The sequence below is a fragment of the Chionomys nivalis genome, chromosome 4, assembly GCF_950005125.1.
Source record: "Chionomys nivalis chromosome 4, mChiNiv1.1, whole genome shotgun sequence".
Classification (NCBI taxonomy): Eukaryota; Metazoa; Chordata; class Mammalia; order Rodentia; family Cricetidae; genus Chionomys; species Chionomys nivalis.
In genome coordinates this window covers 101,539,745-101,563,450 of record NC_080089.1, presented here as the reverse complement: position 1 = coordinate 101,563,450, position 23,706 = coordinate 101,539,745, and the positions used below count along the sequence as shown (strand labels likewise).

General features: G+C 41.8%; 1 protein-coding gene across 3 annotated transcripts in view; it reads right to left on the bottom strand.

Annotated features, from left to right (window-relative positions):
- The window catches only part of Cpne4 (copine 4), a 471,398-nt gene that overhangs the window by 29,709 nt on the left and 417,983 nt on the right, over positions 1 to 23,706 (bottom strand). For all 3 annotated transcript variants that reach the window (XM_057768128.1, XM_057768130.1, XM_057768129.1), the window contains exons 8-10: positions 11,644 to 11,742; positions 7,287 to 7,373; positions 6,226 to 6,285 (exon numbers count right to left, since the gene is read on the bottom strand). In XM_057768128.1, the coding sequence (XP_057624111.1) occupies positions 6,226 to 6,285; positions 7,287 to 7,373; positions 11,644 to 11,742 (246 nt within the window). The remainder of the gene's footprint in view (positions 1 to 6,225; positions 6,286 to 7,286; positions 7,374 to 11,643; positions 11,743 to 23,706) is intronic.

The window sequence follows — 23,706 nt, the reverse complement described above, 5'->3', positions numbered from 1 at the left end:
GAGTTGCTGCCGGAGTCAGATGTTTTGAAGCTTTGCTGGTAGGCCATGACCTGGTGGTGATGCACAGATTAATGGAGATGGGTTAAATTAAGATGTAGGAGTTACCCAGTAAGAAGCTAAAGTTAATGGGCCAAGCAGTGATTTAAATAATATGATTTCTGTGTGATTATTTCAGGGCTAAGCAGCCAAGAACTAACTAGCTATCACCCTTCAATACACATTCAGCTTCATATATAATATCATATTACTAAACACACTGTAAAGTCAGAAGTAAGTGGAAAATAGCACTTTTAATTTTTACAACCACAAATCACACAAGTAGCCATGCAAAAAGATCAATAAAGATTGCTGCTCATGATTCTATAGCTTAGGAGGTAATTTTACTTCTTTTTCTAGCTGTTTTATTCAATGTTTCTTCAATCTGTTTGGTACTACCATACCAGAATCCTATAGGCTGGGTCGTTTACAGATGATAGAGATGGAACTGGGCCATGGTTGTAAGGGCTGGGGTACCCAAGGGCTCACTGCTAGAACCTGGCCAGGGATATTTTACTGTTTCATCCCATTGTGGAAGACAGAGGGGCATGAGTGAGATTGAACACAGACACATTCTCTTTTATAATTTGAATTATAACTATACTATACTATAAGTAACCAAGAGGGTAAAACCCTTATGACCTATAAACCTCCAGAGAGATCCTAGAGCTCACTTCCCAATTCTGTTGCTTTGAGGGTCAACATGCTCCCTAGGGACACAGTCAAATATAATATATGTGTATGCATATGTATACGCAAACATATACCACTCATAGAGACATGCTTCATTGATGATCTATTGTATAGCTGTAGTCACAGAGTCTTTCTGGTTTTCTTTTCCCTTGGTGCTATCATAGACATGGCTTCCTCTGATTACCTAGTCCTTGAAAGTAGAATTTAAAATGGCTTCATCAGAGTCCACTTAGATGAAGTACTGTAGTTCACACAGGCGTTATTTTACTGTTGAACATTTAAGCTGTAAAAGTTCCTATCTGTGGAAATCTATGTGACAATGAACATTTTTATGCATCTATAAAAGCCACAGCTTTCAAAGGAAGCCTTTAATTCCTCCACCATCTCCTTTCCAAGCACTGCATAGCACCTGCCTCTTCTGCACTGTCTATAATTATATTTTGTCTATGAAGTTCTCATATCTTGTTTTATTTTTAACTGCAGTGCCATGTGTCAAACCACATGCCTCTCTCTGTTATCTGCTTCACCCCCCATTCACCTCCTCCAAGGTTGAGACACCATAGTTGATCTTGGTGTTTATGTCTCCAGGATTCTCATGAGGCATATATAAAGCTTGTCCTCAGGGTGATCTCAATTTTTCACGGTCATATGTACAATCAAGAGTGCACATTGTCTACTGATATAATATAGGTCGTGCATCAAGTTCTCAAATGTTCTAAAATGACCAAAAATGAGTTGTTGACCAAGGCTCCTTTAACATCGTTTGTCTTTCTTGTATTGCGATGCTAGGGATTGAACCCAGGACTTTGACACTCCAGCCAAATGCATGTCTCTGAACCACACCATAGCTCCACAGAGCATCTTTGCCTCGCTTCACTTCTCTGCTTATTGCCTGACCCTAGCCCAACGCTGCTCTTCTCTGACCCTCAAATTTCCATCCTCCCTTTGTTGTTGATGTTCTTGAGTTCACACCTATGATGCTCCTTTATCTTCTGTTTACACACTAACACAGGGTCTCTCTTACCTTATTCTGCTGAAAGTGTTCTGTTAGAGATGACCTATGCCTGCTCACCACATCCCTCAGTCCTTGCTTGTTCTCTTTCCCTCTTTTCTTTATCACTTGGAATTGTTACCATGATCTTATAACTGCCCCATCCCCTGGTCATTTGAGTTTCTGGACTTTCTGCTTCTTTGCTATCTCTCCTTTTGTCCATCGAGGACTTCTGTGACTTCCTGTCATTGGGTCCCTTGTCTTTATTTATTCCCTTTGTCTATCTCATCCAGATGGAGATGCATGCAATTATGCCTGTTTCTTGAAACTGAGACTTGCATTTTTGTAGATGCTATCCATGGGGACATTCAAACACACTTCCAACATCCCCTAAAGCAAATCCATCCTTTTGTTTGTAGCTCTCTTGCATTTGTCCATGAATAATATTGCCAGGCTTTGCTAGTCAGGCACCAAGTCCAAGTCATCCTAAACTCATTGGCTTCCAAAATTTCTTCTTTGTATCCAAGACCCAGACTCAGTACCTTACTTTCCACATAGCCCCTTCTCTTGCTGCCACACTAGGTCACCCTCTTGTCACCTTCCATTAGATTTGTTGCATCTGTTTTGTGCTCCATTTTCCATTCTTCTCCACCTACCATCAGTAATTTTTGATAAGTAGTATGTGGTAAACACCTCTGGATTCACTTCTCAAAAACACATGGCTCTTGCTTCCTGTCCTGTTCTTTATCTACTTGAACATTTCATTATGTACAAAATTACCTCAACATTCAAATCGCCTCAACTTCTGATCCAACGATATCTCTCAACACACCCCTAAATATACTCTGCTGTTCATTTTAATAAAGTAAGCTTCTAGCAATTTTCATTTGAATTCACGTATATAAATGCTTAGTTCATGGGGGTGGTTTCAAACCAAATCCCTAGAGTCATATTTATTCATGCACTTTGCTCTTTCAGCTAAAACTGATTATTTTTTCCTGAAAGTTTAGGGTTAAGTAACAGTATTTCAAACAGTCTGATATTGGGAGTGGTAAACCTGCTTTACCAGAGTCCCATGGAAGTCACAAAGGCTGCTTTTAGCCATCTGTGACATGTCACGCCAGATGCTCAGAGTCTCTTCAGAAAATAGCTCACTCAGAAGAGGTGACTGGGCAGAGTTTAATAAAGAGATGGACCACAAATGTGTGGGAAAGGGTATGTAAAACCGATCATAAAGGGTAGGAAGTTTCTAGAACTCAGCAAGAAGAGTATGAAGGACAGGGCATGTGTTAGGAACAGTGACCTTCTGTGGATAAAGAAGGTCTCTGTGTTTCCAGCCTGGGAAGTGAAAATTTAGAGAAATGAGTCTTCTGCATTGCTTTTCCCTTTTGCTCTCTGACTGGTGCCCATCAAAGGGCAAACCCAAGAAACAGCTAAAAGCAGGGGTATCTGGCCAGTACAGGTGCTTGGGGTTCAGAAGGGGTGGGAGGGAAGGAAGAGTCCTTCACTGCAGGAGAAATGGAGAACACCTAGAACTTCGTGTCACTTCTTATCCTTGAGTATCACTCTCCAGGACCTGAGTTTCTCAGGACTAAAGCTACTGGTCTTGCTCAGCAGCCATGGCTGCATCATGAGCCTATGAGCATCTTTGCCTCAGGGTGATGCAGGGGTATAATGACTTTCCTCCCTCGTGTGTCTTCCCTGCCATCTCCACACCAGGAAGCCCTCCTCCCCTCACTTCTCAGGTCTCTGCCACCCCTTTTCATGTTGCAGTAAAGTTATTGGGTGAAACATAGGCACTATCAAGCCCAATTAAATCACATGCTACTTTTAATTAACTGCACTACAGCTTAAAATTTACATCAGTTTGCATTATGAAAGCAGTAGGAATTTTATAATAGGAAAGCTGGCTTCATTTTGGAAGCAAATGTTGTTGGAGTGATGGGTGCATTTTCTTGAACCAGCATGCAGAATTCTCACTCTCCTTCAAGAGTCTAACCTAAGGTCCATAGAAGGGTTTGGTGGTGGAACCCTTAATGGCCTGGCCCCTTCTCAGTGTTACCTTACATTCTCCTCTCCTCATTTTCTGCTCTTGACTGCCATCTCTGCTCATATCTACCACAGGTCTATCAATTGGCCCCAGAGAAGATGGGAAATTAGGACTTGGGGTGATGTTGATGACAAACACTGAGGTAGCCTCTACCCAGCTGGGGAAGGTCAATAAAGTGAGAAAGTTGAAGAAAATAGAACATGAAAGGCAACTTCCAAAGTCAATCAGTCACAGGCCTCCCCAAGAGTGTAGACACTGGTTCGTCGATGAGTGGACGGTCACACATTCAGAATAACTGCGTGACACAAATTGGCTATATGTGGAAAAGGAGGACACAAGTTCAATAGGAATGAAAATGGGTTGAATTCAGGAGGAATTAGGTAAAAATGATCAAAATCCATTGCATGAAATTCTCAAAGAACTAATAAAATGAGTCGGGATGTGCTCCAGGAAGCCTATGGGGTAGCTGATGCTCTGCAGCACAGCTCCAAGGGCAAAACAAGCCTGTGAAGGTTGAATAAAGAATTGTTCAAGAGCCTAGGATCTACGGAATCTAAAACAAACTGAAATCAATAGAGCTTTCCCTTGGAAACCTATAAATAGTTTTCTGACATCAGTCTTTTGCCTAATATCTTGGGAAACTATTTCAGGGACTCTCCTTGACAAATTTTCTTGTTTCACTACTTCCCTGTAGATAGACATAGATCAGTAATAAGCCCACCACACAGGACACATTTTTGTTGTCTTCATTATACACCCATGCACATGCAGGAGGGGAGGTGGCTCCATCACTGGAGAATCTTAGACTTTATAGCAGTGATCGGCTTCAGTAAGCATTCCAAAGTAAACGGGCAATGCTGAGTTCAGATCGGGTGACCTTTCTGGTATTACAACATTACAACTAAGTTATCTTAGTGTTCTATTGCTGTGAAGAGACAGCAAGACCATGACAACTCTTTTAAAGGAAAACATTTAATTGGTGCTGGCTCACAGGTTCAGAAGTTCAGCCCGTTACAATCATGGTTAGAAGGATGACAGCACTCAGGCAAATGTGGCACTGGAGAAGGAGCTAAGAGTTCTACATCTGAATCTGCAGGCAGCAGGAAGAGAGAGTGACACTGGGTCTGGCTTGAGCTTCTGAAACTTCAAAGCCCATCCTCAGTGATACACTTCCACCCACAAACCACACATACTATAACAAGGCTACATGTCCTAATCCTTTCAAATAATGCCACCCCCTATGGGCCTATGGGGGACATTTTCATTCAAACTGCCATGTAAGTCTTTTGTTAAAGAGACACTGGCCCATCAAATGGTCATCTGTTTCAATTCCCTCTTTTAGTCCTGTGACCCACTATCCACGGTCCTGGGAATAAATGGATTTTGTCAATTTTGTTGTACCCAAACACAAACAAAATTTAAACAACCCATTTTCCATGTTTTCTTCATGTGGCTGATTTGGTCACAAGAACTAAAGAGAGCTCAGCTTCACAAGTACAGTCCTGTAAGAAGGTAGCTAAGTACAAATTCCATCTCTTCAATGTTATAATCCATATTGCTTTCCTGTGCATTCAGTACACCTATATTTTGTTATATGAGTATGTTCTTCCTGAAAGTTACATCTGCCTATATCTCAGAACATTTTTGAATGCCGAGTGAGTGAAAACAAGTTGTTCCAGGGCAGATGGATACAGTTTTTGTGTGTGCATGTGTTTCATGGCAATCATGTGGAAGATGGGGCCCACATGTGTGAGTTAGTTTACTCTTTCCACCGAGTGAAGTCCTGGGGAGCAAACTCAAGTTATTACCCTTCTGGCAAATTCCTTTACCCACTGAATCATATCACAGTCTCCTTCATTTGTGATTAAAAGAGAATCAACCATCTAAGCCAAGCACACATAGTAGTGTCTAAATCCCACAAGACCATGGATTACAAATAGAAGATGACCCTCAATTCACCTGCTGAGACTAGATACCCGTTCTCTCTCAACCTGATTTAACTTGGTTCTCCAGTCTTTGAGATTCCATTTTCATTGCCTGAGAAAACATTTGGATAGCTTTCCCTTGCTACTGCTCAGTGGGTTTGACAATGATGCCTGTGTTCCAGTTACATGAACACAACCAAGGCATCGGTCTTAGCTCAGTCGAATAGAGCAGCATGGCTCTCTTCCTTTTCATCCTTCTGCCTAGCATCTCATAGCTCATGTAGTTGCTTTAGAAAATGAAAGCACAAGGGGGGCTTTCCAACCCATCTGAGGTTGAGGAGCAGGGATCATACTCACCAGAAGGAGCAGGAATACGATATCACTTTCAAAACAGGGTTCCATGCCATACTCTAGCAATAGGGCTTAAAAACATGCTTAAGAGTTTGAAAAACTCTTGTCTCTGCATGTCCTCAAACCTAACACCATTCCCATGCCTTATTCCCCAAATAAGAACAAACATAAAAACTTACTGTAAACTGGATTTGGCAGCCACCCATGATGTAGTCCAAGAAGGAATGCATCTTGTGAATCTACATGGGAGAGGCCTGGGTTAGTAACAGCATGATCTCTTTCCCTTCAGACTGAAGGTATGGGCTGCTGTGGTGGTGTGAATAGGTATGCCCCCCACCCCGGTAGACTTGTGTTCTGAATGCTGAGCCTACAGGGAGTGACACCATTAGGAGGTGTGACTTTGTTGCATGGCAACAAGGAGTGTGTTACTGTGGAGGCAGATTTTGAGGACTTGTGCTCAAACTCTGCCCAGTGTAGAACATAGTTCACTTCCTGTTGCCTGCAGATCAAGATGTAGAACTCTCAGCTTCATCTCTAGCACCATGTCTGCCTGCATGCTACCATGTTCTCCCTGCCACCATGAAGATAATGGACTAAACCTATGAAGTGTAAGCCAGACCCCCAATTACATGTTTTCCTTTGTAAGAGTTGCTGTGCTTATGGTGTCTCTTCATAGCAATAGAAACCCCAACTAAGACATCTTCCAGGTAAAGAAAAGGGATAAAAAAGATATCTGTGGAGGGTTCTCCAATGTTTATACAGATGGGCCCAGGACTTCTGCAGATTCCTACCCTCTGCTCCCCTTTATTTGGGCTTATCTATTGCTTTAATTGATAACTACCTTTGGGCTGAGACCTAAACCATGTTTTCAATACTCATTACTATTTTAGAATAAGGAATGCCTCATACTTATTCACTCTTCCCCACACCATTTGAGTATCTTTCTTGAGCACTGCCCTGTGCATAGAAGGGCCTGAGCTATCACCTCCACTTTGCTGTTCTTTTGGGCCAGGACTGTCTCTGGGAAGGGGAAGGTAGTATTGAGCTGTCACAGCTGCTAGGCCATTCATAATCATATTTCATTTCCTTTGTCTGGTGCTACATTGATTTTATGAATTTTGTCTTAGAGAAGGTCATTCTCTTGTAAAACTTCTTCCCATTTGATCATATGACTTGAACTTCTTCCCCAAGACTACTCTAGCATTGTGCTCCTGGCAGGGATGGGATTACACATACATACCTTACACTGATTCAGAATCACCATGCCTGAGTTCTTATAATTCTTCTTCTTGGCCTTGTACTTGGGGTTGATGCATTCCCACTGTACCTACAGCATAAAGGGTCACATGTAAGTGAGTACCTTCAAGAAGAAGTCAAGTCTTTGAATGAGATCAAGCTTCTGGGGACAAGCATATGGAACTGGATAGCTGGAAAGTGGCTTTGAGGTGGTAACTCTGGCATTCGTGAAAATGGCAGGGGAGAGCAACTGACAGAGACCAAGGCACCTGGTGCATATCCATGCCTTCATTTTCCAGCTATGTGTCCTATCCTGGGTTGTTTGACTCCTCTGTGCCTTGGATTTCTCTTCTTTTTAACTGAATTCATGGTCCCTCAGTTCTGAGCCTTTCCCTTGGCTCTGACCCCAGAGGACACTTCATGAAGGACAGAATCAAAACTTTGGAAAGGACCAAGAACTGAGGAATTAACTGGTAACTGTCTAGAACAATTTCCAGCTCTTCCAGACTACGGAAGATTTCATGAGGCAGAAGTAATTGAGAGTCAAACACTCAACATTCACTGGACATTTCTGTTCATGGTCCTGGAGGAGATGGACCCTGAGTCCATCCACTTGGGATACAAAAGTTTATTCTTGACAATCGAAAAGAAGCAGCTTTGGAGGAAGGCATAGCAGGCTAGACTGACACTTCATTGGCCTCCTAGTGGCCTCAGTGCCCATGCACTGGTTATATGACTTGTTTTGGCCAATGGGACACTAAAAATATTGTGAGAATAGAAGCTAGAAAGACACCACTGTTCTGAAACTGCCTTTTATTGCTTGTAAGTTTTGTTCTTCCACTTTGTAAAAAAATTTATATATTGCAGGATAAAACCTCCACCACCTCTGCCTCTAGTGCCACCACTGCTGCGACCACCACCACCAACATAACAACAAAAGCCAGACATCACATGGAGAGCTTCACCAGCCATCTCTGTTGCTTATGTACAAAAGCAGGAGAGTTTCATGGCATCATAGGAGGCACTATCCTAGGTTGTAGTAGGAAGAGGGAGCTTGTTTGTTCCTAGCTGCTCAGCTCCAAAATAACCACACAGAAACTGTATTAATTAAATCACTGCTTGGCCCATTAGCTCTAGCTTTATTTAACCCATTTCTATTAATCTGTGTTTTGTCGCATGGCTGTGGCTTATCAGGTAAAGTTCTGGTGTCTGTCTCTGGTAGGGCTACATGGCTTCTCCCTGACTCTACCTCCTTTCTCCCATCATTCAGCTTAGTTTTTCCCACCTAGCTCTACTCTACCCTATCACAGGCCTAAGACAGTTTCTTTATTAACCAATGCTATTCACAGCATACAGAGGGCAATCCCACATCCCTGGGTGAATCAGACAAAATTGCCAACCAAGAAAATGTGAAGTAATAATGACTGTTTTCAGGTAGGAAGTTAGTGGGAAATTAATTACTCAGCAGCAGGTAACAGTAGCGCCTTACCACCCAGGAGGCCCCAGACGTGACTCTGAACCACTTTCCTGGTGACTCCGAGACTCACACATCAATATTATTACTCTAATGACTCTCTCCAGCAGGGTCCTGGGGTTGCCCTCTTATTTGGTGCTGCAAAACTTTCCCTTGATCTCTTCAAACTAAAGATGCTTATGAGATACTCAAGAATTAATGAAGATTAGTTAAGAAATTATCCTGTTCTGTCAGCATGCTGACCCAGGCAAGGAAAGCGAGGGTGAGCAATGGGGCTCCTCTTTTTCCCTCTGTTGTAGACACTGGGTTCTCAGGTTCAAGGCTTCCGCTCTCCTGTCTGTCAGCTCTCCCTATTTACTCAACACCTTCACTCAGTCTTAACCCTTTCTCTTTGATGGAACCTAAAACACCTTTTCAGATAACAATCCTCTATGGTAGTTCCTCTAAAACCTGATTCTCTGACTTTCGTAACCAACTGGGCCTCTTCCACAAAACTTCCCTTCTCGGGATCATTGCATCGTCATTTCCCTCCCTCCCATTCCCCATCTCTCAACAAATCTTACAGTTCTTAAATCTTATTACTTTCGTCTCTGTCCGGTGTCATGCAGTCCAGGTCATTATCACATCTTGTATCTTGTCCTACTATGGTAGTGGATGCCTAACCAAGAACTTCCTCTTTTCTGTAAATGCTTACACACTAGTCAACCCCCGCCCCTCTATGTGTGTGTGTGTGTGTGTGTGTGTGTGTGTGTGTGTGTATGGGTGCACATGTATATACAGGCCAGAGACCCATCTCAGGTGTTGATCTTCAGGAGTTATCCACCTTTTCTTTTGAGATACGATCATTTATTGGCCTGGAGCTCTCCAGGTAGGCTAGGCTGGCCAGCTGGTAAGCCTCAGCTACTCTCCTGTCTTCACCTCCCTAGTGCATAGCATGCCACCATGCCTGACTTTCTAACATGGGCTCTGGTGATCAAACTTAGGCATTGATGCTTATACAGCAATCATTCTACCAACTTAGGGTTAGGGTGAGCTATTGCCCCATGACTACAAATACAATACTTTAGCAAATTCAAACCAATTTGATCTTTTCCAGCATCACCCAATGAAACTTTCTGCATTGATGGAGATACCCCATGTCCTCACCATCCAATATAACAGCCACCAGTTGCATGAGGCTACTAAGTACTTGGAGGGTGGCTAATATTACTGACAGGTGGATCCAATAACATAGTCACGTGGTTGGTGGCCACTGTACTACAGATCACAGTTTGAATATGTCCTTTTAGCATTCAGGTGATGCTCTTAGAGCCAGGTCATCCTGGCCCCCGCTATCTTGACCACTTTCCATGTAAGGTCACCTCATCCTCTCTGTACCTGTTATACTGGTCTCTTTCCATGTCCTTGAGCACACCAAGCTCTTTCCTACCTCAGTACCTCAAATCATTCTTCTCCCTTTTCCCTTACTCATTGCCAGATGGGCTTCTTATCTTTAAAGGATCTGAAACTAAATGTTACCTTTTACCTTGTAACTCATTTTGTAACTAAACTGTTTTCTTCTAATTTTTAAAATAATCACATATATCTATTATATATATATTTTTTTTGATATGCATGTGTGTGTTTCTGTGTATGTATATATATATGCACATGTGAATGATCCATGCACGTATGTAGATGTCAGAGGATAACTTACAGGAGTTGGTTCTCTCCTCCTTCTACTTTTTGGATCTTCGGGGATCAAGCTCATAGGCTTGGTAGCAAGTACCTTTACTGGAGGAGCCAGCTTCTCAGTCCCGTATTTCTTTTTTAAATAACACCCTTCACAAATTGTAAATGTCTTTTAGGTTTTTGTTTATTTGGTTCATATTTAGACTCTACTTTGGCTCCTATCGGTCTGTTAGCTTCAGGAGAGAAGAGACAATGTTGTCATGGCTGCTCACTGCCCACCTATAGCTGGGCACAACAGATTTAAAATCACCAAAGAAAAGAATTGCCCCTGCCATATAAATGTGTCAGCACAGGAGCAGAGCCTTGAGGTGGAACCAAATTCTCCTGGTATCTCCGGGATAGAGAAAAGTACAGTGCCTTGCATTTCATGGCCTCAGTGGGAGTTATAGATTTATCTCTGTTTATCTGGAAGTGTCTAGGCTTGGTGGTCTTCAGTCATGATGAATGTTAGAATTCTACTTTCAATGGCCTCTTGGGAACCAAAAGATGAAATGTTTCCCCTCCTTATTGATTTGACTATTTCTGTTTATAGAGGAGAGCAGGATGCAGCTTTATGAGACACTTTGGAGCTGCAGCAGGTGGTGTTGGTAAGCTGGCATTGACTTATTAGCTCGATAGGGTCTGACTCTGTACGTTCATTGCAGCAGCAGTTTCTCCAAGCTGTGTTCCTTATTATCCAGGGAGTGATGGCTTATCATTTAGTGTTGACTTTAATTGTGGCCCTTGGGAAAGTAATGCTACTTTTCCAAGATTGCATAGCTAAAGGAAATTAGGCATTTATTCATTGAACCACTCAATGAATTGAAATAGAGAGACTTCTATTTCAGGGTGATGTCTTGACAAGGTCACAGAATGGTTTTCATTAGGATTGTTCTAGAATCATATCCCACAATCCTCCATTTCCATCAGACTCAATCATGGAAGATTTTACTTTAGCATTTCCAGTTTTTTGGTTGTTTTTTGAGACAGGATTTCTCTGTAGCTTTGGAGCCTACAGAACTAGCTTTTGTAGACCAGGCTGGCCTCAAACTCACAGAGACCAGCCTATCTTTGCCTCCCAAGTGTTGGGATAAAGGTGTGTGCCACCACCATCCGGCTAGCATTTCCATTTTTAGCTAAAGGTGCATTCTAGAGAGTGTCTGGGATAACCACCTACCTGTTTCCCTTCCATGGCTCCTCTCATCTCCTTGAAGGTGGAAGTGAATTCTCCGATAAAGTCATGCTTGCCATTGGAGTCCCAATCCCACACTATGCACTGCAAGACAAAAAGATGATTGTTTTCCCCCTAAGATTTTTATCACAGCAGTTACAGGCAGAGTAAACTTTATGAGAAGGAGTATATCAAAGCTGTTTGGTCTGTAATAAAAGGTTGATGTAATATCCCATTGGTTTCTGTAGCGCTTTACTTGTCTTTGTTAGTGACAACATCAGTCACTGTGCTAGCCTAGCAGTGTTTTCAGAAGCCAGTAAGACCCAGAGGAGAAAGTTGTGACTGGCTGGAAGGGCTGTCTAGCGAATGTCAGCCTGAGTCTTGAAGGTAGTTGTCTGGCCTCCAATTCAGATGACTTTTCTCCCTGATTATGATAAAACATATTTTAAGACCATCACAGATAATCTCTGGTTTACAGTCAGAGAACATATCTGAGTTCATGGATTCATAGCTTTCAGAACAGTGGCCTGTTAGCAATTTTGATTGAATGGCATTATTCTTATTTTTTCTATTTTGTGGATATTAAAAGTAAATGCCAACAAAAGCAGATGAAAAGGTCAAAAAGTGAAAGCTTTCATGGCACCTTCAAGAGAAATGGATGGATAGCAGTGACCAATAAATAAGCCACACTGTTAAATAGCACACATCCATCACCCAGTGGTGGCTGTTCACATCTAACAAGAGAGATCCATCTACAACTGTTATGGTTAGATTCTGGGTGTCCCAGCAATACTTTCTATAGTGACTAGATTAAGTCAACAAGCTCTCTGATTGGCTGCATGGCTAGATAATTAGGAACAAAGGAATATGTCCTACCCCTAGATACAGTCTTACCTATTTAATTTTTTGTTAAGATAAATTGCACCTACATCCATGTAGTTACTACAAACTGAAAATGGCCTCCATTCCCAGTATTTGTCTTTACCCTCCCATGTCACTCGCTGGTTCTCCCCATGCCATCTGCTACACATTGCTTGGCTCCACTCCTCTTCTTTTTTATACTTCTTCTTAACCTGTTACTACAATAGCCACCCAGGAGGTCTCCTGGCCTCCCCTGTATTTCTCCATCCTCATGATCTATTAATTATGCTAATTACTACATTTGATACAATGAGTATCAGCTAATAGGTCTTCCAAAACCTTCCAGGATCTTTTTGCTATCAGTATTTCCAAATTTACCCCATTACAATCCATGCTTATGATATTTTAAAAATAATTTTTAAACAATAAAAAGTGATGTGGGTGGAAATGTAAAAGACTTATTTTGCTAAGACTTTAATTTTTCTGTTTGAGGCATTGTGAAAAAACTAATTTCTCAGCTTCTCTCTCCTTAAGCATGGAGGATTTGTTAGATAATCCTTTTGCTTAGAAAATATTAATAATACTTTCTGTGAAAAAAGAATGTATCAGCGCAGATCAGAATGGAAGAGGCGAGGAACTAAATTGCTTTGCTGAAACAGTAAGGACAGTCTTAATTTTTCTCTGGTAACTAGAGATGCAGGGGTGAGGGCTGGAATAATTCCAGAAGTTTTCACCAGAAGGCTGAAGACGGGCCCCTGTGCATTGGGACTCGAGTGTGTTCCGAGACCCATGCATTGAAGCCCCATGTTTGGTCTCCACCCTGGGTCACTAGGGTGTAACTTTTAGGAGGTTGGGCTAAGAAGAAAGTTATGTGACTGGGCTGTGCCCTGGAAGTAGATATTAGGATGTGTATTAGTTATTGTTTTGTTGCTTTGATAAAGCACCATGACCCAAAGTGACTTATTTTGACTTAAAGTTCCCGAGGGAGAGTCTATAATGGTGGGGGACATGACAGAAGATGGGCACAGCTGTTGGAGCAGGAAGCTGAGAGGTCACATATTTATCCTCACACAAGAAACGGAGGGCAAACTGAAACCAGGGCAAGGCTATATACTATTAACGCTCCCCAATGATGTACTTCCTCCAACAAGATTCCACTTTCTCAAAGTTTCACAACCTCCCCAAACTGTCACCAACCAGGGACCAAGCATTCAAATATGTGAGCCTATGGAAAACATTTTCATTCAAACACAAGACCCTGGACCTTCTTCTTCCTCTTTTTGTTTCCCAGCCACCTTGATGAGCAGGTCTCTGGTCATCTGCTCTCACCGTGGTGAGACTTGGACCTTTAACTTGGACCCGAAAGCCATGGCCTATTGGCCATGTACTGCAGCTGCTGGAACTGCAAGTTAACAGCAATATTTTCTCTTACTGAGTTGACAACCTCAGGTGTTTTGTCACAATGACAGAATATTGACTAACAGAGTCAGCAAATGAGATGGAAGGTGGTAAAACAAGCAAACAAACAAATAAAACAAGAAACCCACAAAACTTTGGAAAGAATGATGTCTGATTTGATTCCCTAGTGTTGCCACCATGCCCTGTCTCCTGCCAGCCCTAAGACTTCTGCACCCACAACACTGGGTTTCTAATAAGATTCTACCTTAATTGAGGGAAGCTCTCTCATTGAACTCAGGTCTTGTCTATTTGGCTATACTGGCTGGCCAGCAAGCCCAAGGTATCCCTCTGTCTCTCCAGTGCTAGGATTATAAATACACATCGCCACACCCAGCTTTATATAAATAGATGCTAGGACCAAACTTGGGTCCTCATGAATACATGGCAAACACTTTGTTGAATCAGCTATCTCCCCAACCTCTCAATTTCTTTTACTTAGAGTTTATTATTGAAACATATTATGAGCATGTAAGATATTATAAAAACCATAATAAAAACATTTAGAAATTACTTAGATTTTATATATGACTATTATAAACAGTTAAATGGGATTGTTCTTTGAGAAGCCCACATCCATAATCTCTGTGTGTTTTATTCTTTCTTTGAGTGCCTTTCTTTTCTATTTTTAAATAAACCCTAATTCTGCTTTAAAACAAAAACCACCACCACAACAAAAAATAGAACACCACAAAGAGAAAGGAAAATCCGCTAAACATATTTTTAAAAAAAATTTACACTATGTTTTTGTCTTTCAGTCTCCTCAGCTGACAAATTCTAAAGTGAATTATTACCACAGAAAATTGTCTGAAGCTTGCCTCTGGTGCTGCGAGTTCACCATTTTCCTCCCAGCCACAGAGGAAGACTACATTTCTCTTTTCGCCTAGGGTTTGGGACTGGCCATAGGACCTGCACTAGGTGATGAAGTACAAGGAAAACTTTTAAACACTTTCAGAAGGAAGCATGAGGGACCAGAATGTGTTTTCATGTTTTATCTCTGTCTGTGCCTTGGTGATCAACACTATGGTAGCTGTTGTGTTGGCCTCAGATCTCCACTGAGGGTTTCCCAGCCCAGCTCCCTGATGGCTCATGGTAGACATATATGCACACAGGAAACAGATCTCTGCTGCGCTCGGCCCCTGAGATTAGTGCCCAGTCTGCTGGGAACCACTTAGTTAGAGAAAGGCCATAGGAAAAGAACTCATAACTGATTGTGACTCCAAAAGTAGGAAAAACAGACATTTGAAAAGAAGGAAGCAAACAAATGCTTAATAATAAAAACCCCAAATAATAAAAATGAATCTGTTTTATTGCTAGTGATGTCCAAGCAGAAGTGTGTGTGAGGGGAGGGGGTTCTACATACAGGATGCAGTGGGGAAAGTCTAAATGGGGGAAGCAGTGAGGGACTTTGAGCTGTCATCTCACTTGGGTATGGCAAGGCTGGTTCTGGTTGCAGGATGCAAAGGGTGCACAATGAAGTCAAAGAAAGGTTGTGCTCATTTTGGTTGAAATGTTAAGTGAGCCAAACAGTTTGTGTCATACGATTGGTCTATAGTCATTTTCTTGATTGAAGACTGATGTGGGAGGGCCCAGCGCCCTAGGGATTGTGACACTCCTGGGCATGTGGCTATGGGTGGTGTAGAAGGCCAGGTTGTGGGTCATGGGGAGCAAGCCAGTAAGCAGCATTCCTCCGTAGCCTTTGTTTAAGTTCTTGCCAGGCAGAGTTCTTGCTTAGTTTCCTTCCTGAATGACTGTGATCAAGACATGTAAGTCAAAATAAACCCCTTTCTCCCCAAGTTGCTTTTGGTCATGGTATTTATGACAGCGAAATGGGACATTAAGCAATGCAATATAGCTTTGGAGAATTGTGAGAATCCCTTCCAGTTCTTCAAATAGACAGTGGGGAAAAGCTCAATGATCCAGTCATTCACAAAGTAGTTTAGGATAAGGATTGGGTTAGTCACATTGTACAGTATTGTGAATTGATGTGCTATAATAATATTAATGAGATCTCTCTACCCCTTCCATCTTCCTCCCCTTGTCTGTCTGTCTTTGCCAGTCCCTCCTTAGAGACAATCACTTATTTCATGGAGTAAGAACCAGAAGAAAGCTTATTGGGCCTAGACATAAAAGAGAGGCTCCTGGGACTTCTGTTGAAGGCTTCTAACAACTGCATCCCACCTAATGCTTGCATCTGACACTCAGAGACTTACTCTCTGCCTTTGGGAGGAGCTCATTAACACGCACAGAAGACAGATGCAAAGGAGAGAAAGGAAATGGAGGGAACCCTTTAAGCATTGTTTTGCACAGGCAAAGAGAACCCGAGCCCTTTCTTTAGGGGAAGTGGCACAAACATGTTACTTTGATTTCCCATCATGCATGGGTTACTTTCCCCTCCTTCACTTGCCAATCACAGCTTCCCAGGTGTCTGCAATGTGCTCTCTAACTGGTGAAGAAAGTGAGGACCAATGAACCCTCCTAGGGATGATGAGTGAGCTTTCTTTCTTTCTTTCTTTCTTTCTTTCTTTCTTTCTTTCTTTCTTTCTTTCTTTCTTTCTTTCTTCCTTCCTTCCTTCCTTCCTTCCTTCCTTCCTTCCTTTCTTCCATTTTCCTTCCTTTCTCTCTCTCTCTTTCTTTCTCCTTTATTCCTCCCTCCCTCCATTCTTGTGTATGTGTGTGTGTGTTTATTTTCATTTTGTTTTTCAATATAGGATTTCTCTGTGTATCCCTGGTTGACCTGGAACTTGCTCTGTAGACTAGGCTGGTCTCAAACTCACAGAGCTTGTCCCTGCCTCCCAAGTACTATTGGGATTAAAGACATGCATCACTACTGACTTGGCCCTGCTTTTTAAGGTAGTAAGTTTCTCTTAACATAGCAGTTGAGAAATTTTATTTGAACATTCTCACAAGGGGTCCCAAAGGAAGGAAGACACTGAGGCAGGTAGACTTAAAAAAATACTATGTCCTCAATTACTTCCTGCCACTGAGCTCTGAGAGGCCGAGAAGGAAGAGGAGCTTGGTGAAAGCAAACAGACCAACCATCCTCAGAAAAACTGAGGCAGAGGTGGGAGGCTTTGGTGTGACAAGGTAGCCTTGATACATCTGGGAGAGCTCAGTCTTGCAAAACTGCAAGCTGGAAAGTTCTTGCAGCTTCCAGAGGAGCTGGGGCTAGAATCTGAAAAGTGATAAGCTTGGTGGAGGGCCTGATCAATACTCTTCTTACAGACAAGGGGGCTGGTAATTGCATTAGTTCCTTTTCCTTCTGCTGTGCTAAAACACTCGGTGAAACTTATGGGAGAAAAGGCTTCTTATGGCTCACAATTCAAGGGTACAGTCCATCATGGTGGTGAAGTCTTGGGGGAAGAACTTGAAGTAACTAGTCACATCATATTTTGGTCAGGAAATAGAGAGCAGAGGGTACGTGCTGCTTGGGGTCCTTTCCTTCACTTCATAGAGTGTAGAAGTGGACCTTCCTATCTGAGTTAACACAACCATGATAACACCCTATGGGCATGCTGAGAAGCCTATTTTTCAAGTGACTACATTTTTGTCAAGGGGAACAATTTAACAATTACAAGGGTCTAGACAGAGCTTCTACAAATCTATTCAGTACAGTGGGGATCAAAATTCAGTCCTTCTAGAACCTCACTGATCTCATCACTACTACACAAAGAACAAAGTTTTCATGATTAAAAAGTGTAGGATGGTTATTATATGTCATTCACTGCTGTGACTATGTTGTACGTATCAGAGCTTATACCCCCACATTGAAGAATAAGGATGGCCTCCTATTTCATGCAAGAATAGACAATGACTTTTGGATCAATGACTTAAACAAAGCCAATACACCCCAAAAAGAAAGCAGAGAAAAGTTCTACGACATTAGTCTCAGCAATGAGTTCATGGGCACGTTAAAAAAAAAAAAAAAAAAAGCAAAAGCAGGTAAACAGAAATACAGCAGACTAAAGACCAACACAGTAATGGGAATAATAAAGGAATGAAAAGGTAATCTGTGGAAATGGGGAGATATTTGCCAAGCACATGTCTCATAAATGGTTCATTTCCTAAGACAGGAACCCATTCACAACATAGAAAAGTAAACAAACAAAAGTAGCAACAAATCAGAGAACAACAGTGGCATCACTTCTCTGGGCTTCAGCCTCTTCATGCAAAGCAGATGTTTCTGCCCATCTGCCTGGACTGTTCATAGAGAGTTGTTGAGAACATCAGAATGAGACAGGATAAGTGGCAGCACTGGAATGACTATAAATGACCCAACAAAAGAAGTTATTGGCTGTGTCAATAAGATGTCTCTGAGCTAAGAGAAGAAGCAGTGCTACTATGAATACATTCTGTGGTGTTGGTCTAAGTGATTTTTCTCTCACGCTTTTAATTCCCTTACTTTTAAAATTAGAAATTCAGAGTGAAATGATTCACAAATTATGACTGAGTGTAAGATTCTAAAAAAATTTGTGATCAACTTCAGGCAAAGCTTGGTTCACATATAATAAATCAAATAATGCAGATTTTTTTGGGGGCACTCATATGAATAGTGCCCAGTTTCTATAAATCTGTATCACAGAAGAACATGGTATATTAAGTACCTTGTACTCTGGCCTACGTTTCAGTTTAACATGTTGGCAGCATCTTCATAGCTCTCATAATGCCTGGTAGACCTAAACAATTGGCCAACGCCTTACAGAAGTTGGCCAGGCTAATTGTTTATTCATGTAGCTCATCAAAGGCTTTGTGGTGAGGGCTGAGCTTCCAGCCTATCATTCTTCTTTCTCTTTTATGCTCTTTTCATTCCTTAATTCCTGGCAGTTTTATGCACCTTTGGTTCTGATGAATTCAAATCTGTGCAGATTTTACCTGACTGACCCACAGGTTGTGAAGTATTCAAAGGTCAGGGAGAGAAATACTATCTCAATTCTGTTCATAAGGAATCTGGGCTCAGAGGTCCAAAGTGAAGCTGGGAGAAGAAAGATACTGAGCTGCATCTACCACTTGCCAGATATGCCCTCCTCCCAGCTCCCCCAGCTCCCCTTTTCCCCAAGATCTAATCCCCCTCCATTTCCTCTTCAGAAAAGAGCAGTCCTTCAAGAGATGACAGCCAAACAAGACAAAATAAGACACAATAAGACATAGCAAACCCCTTTTCTCAAGGCTGGACAAGGCAACTCAGTATTAGGAAAGGAGTCTCAAGAGCAGGCAAAAGAGCCAGAGAAACACCTGCTCCCTTTGTTAGGGGTCCCACAAGACACCAAGCTAACATACGTTACATGTATGCAGAGGACCTGCTGCAGACCAATGCCTCTGTGTTTGCCCTTTCTGTCTCTGTGAGCCCATGTGAGAAGAGGGAGAGGAAAGACCGCAGGGTCAGAGTAGATAGAGGACAGCAGGAGAGCATGGTCCGCTGAATCAACAATAAAATCTTTCAAAGTTTAATAGTTACATCTAAGGACCATCTGTTGGATGAAAAATTAATTTCAAGGTTACATTTTGTTCAGCTAGTAGTATTGCCTTAGTGTTATCTTTCTGTGAATATTTATTATAAGATGGTGTAGGAGGTCCTTCTGTATTTGCGTTGCTGTCGTTGCATATTAAGGAAACTGCCTTTCCTAGTTGATAGGGCGGATCTCAGGTAAGCAGGGAAGACAGAACAGAATTCTGGGAAGAAGGGCAGGGTGGTAGATGCTCTGAATCTCTGGCCTGAGACGGACGTAGGTTAGAATCTTGCCAATAAGCCACAGTCATGTGGTAATACACAGATTTAATAGAAATGGGTTAATCAGATGTGAGAGTTAGCCAATAAGAGGCTAGAGCTAATGGGCCAGGCAGTGATTTAATTAATACAATTTCTGTGTGATTATTTGGCTGTAAGCTAGCAGGGTGGCCAGGACAAACAAGGAGCCCCGCTCCCTACTACAACAGTACCAAGAACTTTGAGTATATTTCAGGTGACCTGAGCTTATATGATAAACAGGAGATCTAAATTCTATTTACAGGATGGTCGCAACAAGGAAAAAGAACATTCTGAGTACACTAACTGTAAACAAAAAGAACACCTGAAATATTATTTATAAATTGAAAATAAGAAAAAATTTGTTCTAGAATTCACTTAGCATCAGCATCTTTGATGATGTTCTGGTAAAATACCGAAGGAAATAAGCTTAAAAGTAGGAAATTGTTATTTTGGCGCATGGTTTCAGCCCATGGCCATTTGGCCTTTAAATCTGTAGGAAGACAGTACAATACAGCAGAAGCATATGGGGCATTGGGGTTGGGAGATGAAAACTTACTACACATTGACCAGGAAGCAAAGAAAGGAAAGATAAAGAGAGGAAGGAGCTGAGCTCCTGCTATCATCTTCAAGGGCATGCCCTCAGTGACATCCTTCCTTTAACCTGGCCTCACCCACTGCCTCCCAATAACACCATAATCTGAGTACCACACTTCAACACACATCTTTGGCAGGGGGACACAATTAGGATCTAAACCATAGCAGCATATAATGCATTTTATTTATCATCCATCCTTTGATGGACACCTAGGTTGTTCCATATCTTGGCAACTGTAGGTAGTGCTGCAATAGACACATGAATGCAGATGTCTCTTTACCATGTGAAATTGGTTTTCTTTAGTTATATATCCCACAGTGGAATAGCTGTTAGTTAGATTTCTAGATAAACATAAATCTTAATGTATCTTAGTGCCTTTGGTTGTGATGAAGTTTGGACTTTCACATTCTGTGGAATGCTGACTCAGGACCTCAATTCATGGGGTTATGAAGAACCTGCCAAATAAATTATTTGTGCATTATAAGAGAGACCCAGAGGAGAGTGGTAGTCTGCTTAGCAATGATTGTGTTCTCAATCTTCTGACTGAACTAGATTACATTTCAAATTACAATATATTCTCTGATAGTGGTTACCTAGGGTTACTTACAAATTCCTCTGTGAGTTACATACCAAAGCAATCAAAGCAATACTTAGTTCACAGAGCATATCCCAGCTAATGTAGGTGACTTTGCAAATATCTGCAACACTATGCAAGGTTCATGCAAGGCTCCTTTCCATAGAACAAAGATATAGAGTGCTCTCCCTCACCCATCTCTTCTGTAGTCCAAGCTAGTCTGGAACTCAAACTTACGACCATCCTATCTCATGTCCTCAGCGGCTGTGATTACAGAAGCAAGCCATCTCACCCAGACCCAGAGAACACCCTAAAAGCAAAACTTCTCATTAGGTAAGATGGTACATGACTATAGTCAAGCACTTGGGAGGTTTAGGTAGGAGAATCACGAGTTCAAGTCCAGCTTGATCTTAGAGGGACCCTATATTAAAATATTTCTTAAAAGCTATGCCTCTAGCTAAAGACAGAAATAGAAGTCAGAAAAATTTCTCAATAATGTTTTAGAAACTTTCACAGAGGCAGTTGAGATGTGAGATGCAGGGGTGCTGTGGGACAACGGTCTGTACCCTGTCACTTGTATTTTAAATAAACACCGATTGGCTACTAGCCAGGCAGGAAGTAGAGGCAGGGCAATGAGAATTCTGGGAAGAGGAAAGTTTCAGTCTGCAATCGTCATCCAGACAGAAAGGAAGCCAGACATAGAGCAAGGAAGATGTGACTGCCTCACTGAAAAAGGTACCAAGCCACATGGCTAACACAGTCAAGAGTAATGGGTTAATGGAAGATGTAAGAATTAACTAATAAGAAGTCTGAGCTTCTAGGTCAATCAGTTTATAATTAATGTAGGTCTCTGTGTATTTCTTTGGGACTGAACAACCGCAGGACCAGGCGGGACAGAAACCTTGGTCAACACAGGGGTCTTCGTCATGAAGAGTCCTTGGTATTTGCCTCCTAATCATCTGGCTTTAGTAATATATGAAACTAGAAGAACTTGCTATAGAACATGTATGACTTTGTTAAGAAAAGAAAGGAATCGAGAGGAAGAGAACCAGCAGGGCAATTCTGTGAAGAAAGTAGTTTCCTGCTGTCTGATTATGAGTTCTTGACAGTCTTGGCAAGGCATATAAAAGGAAAGCCACCATCTTGAATAAAAGACCACCCAAGGTGACTAACTTGCCAGCAGGAGGAAGGATCTCAGAATGAGGGAAAGGTGCTGAACTCTGGGACCTAGCCCTGCTAATTAGCAGCCTCAGGTGTGCTTTGTTTTCATAGTAATCCAGCTCCCCAGGTAACTGACCCAACTATAGACTCTCCTGGTACTCTATGGTCCAGCTATGGCAGGCTAAACATGGAAACCCAAACCATTAAACCACCAGAGAGAACAAAGACAAAATCAACCCAAGAGTAGTACAAAGCTAAAAATGACCTAATTTACAAGGAAGGCTATTCTCCATCCTTATAGTTCCGCACCAGTATATAAAGTGATGTGTGTGTGTGTGTGTGTGTGTGTGGCAGGCATGCATCCCAATTCATTGGACTTGAGACCAGCATGAGAAAGCTGCTTTTATATTTTATTACAACTCTGATCAGTAGATAATACCTGAGTAGGACCCTGAATTGAGGAGGACATGGACAGTTGACTTATCACTGAGGAAAGGGTAGACTTCATAGGTAGCATTTGCAGAGGAAAAGGTGAGGAATGAATAGGAGAAAGTGTGTGGAAGGGGAGAGGAACAATAATTCTACAAGGCATTTTATGATGTAAATAAACCTAGTTCAGAAACAGATAGAGAGAGAAAGAGAGGAGGAGGGAGGGAGGTACAGCCTCTCTCATAGCTCTGAGAACTTGGTTTCTCTTTCATGAGGGATAAATTAAATAATTCTTCCTTACTTCAAAGGAAACACACACACACACACACACACACACCTTATCAAAGGGGCCAATATGTGAAACTATTGGATATCAGCCTCACAGAAGGATCTCATACTAATAAGAAAAAGATTTTTCTCTCACTAATGAATTACAGCATTGTCTCAGCCCTCCTTGTGACCATATAGCACCTGAATGATTCTGAAGATTTAAGTAGCTACCCTGGGAAGAGCAGATGGTCCTTCCAGGCCACTGTAAATTTCACAAAACAGTTCGTGAGAGGAAAGGTCTGGATTAGTCTCATCCACCCTTGCTCATGGTGAAAGTCATTAATAAGCATTCATCATTCCTTATTACCTACAAGAGAAGCTTTAGACACATAGAGGACTTGGGAACGATGACAGAGGGTTATAAACTTCTAATGTTCAAAGCAAACCACAGAAAGGAGATTAAGGGAAAGTAAGTGCTGGTGACTGAAGGAAAAGCTCATGAATCATGAAAACACACAGAGAAAGCCATTCTAGACAAAGAGGAACTGGGGATCTCTTCTTTGTCACCCCTACAGAGAATATAAGTAAAAGATCAAGATAAATAGCAAGGTAGTCTGGATACCAAGATGTTGCAACCGGCTTAGAGTCTCTATGACTGATGGCCTTACAAAAGCCACAGTCTAGGCAGAAAGTCCTGAAACATCTCAAGTTACCCTTATCTTCCCACATGTACCCAGTGATGTGTGGTTATACAATATGATTGGTTACTCCGTATTTTGCCTTGTCAGTCAGCCACAGTTAATTGCACATTATTCTTGAGCATTATTATATATAATGGTATGGCAAACAGTGCTAAATGTAATGACCCTTAGCATTCAACAATTTGACAATGCGACCACATCAGCATTGATGTATCAGTGTGGGTCTTCCCTATCAAGCCTATCAAGGGTAATTTATCTCACTGAGCATATTGGCTGT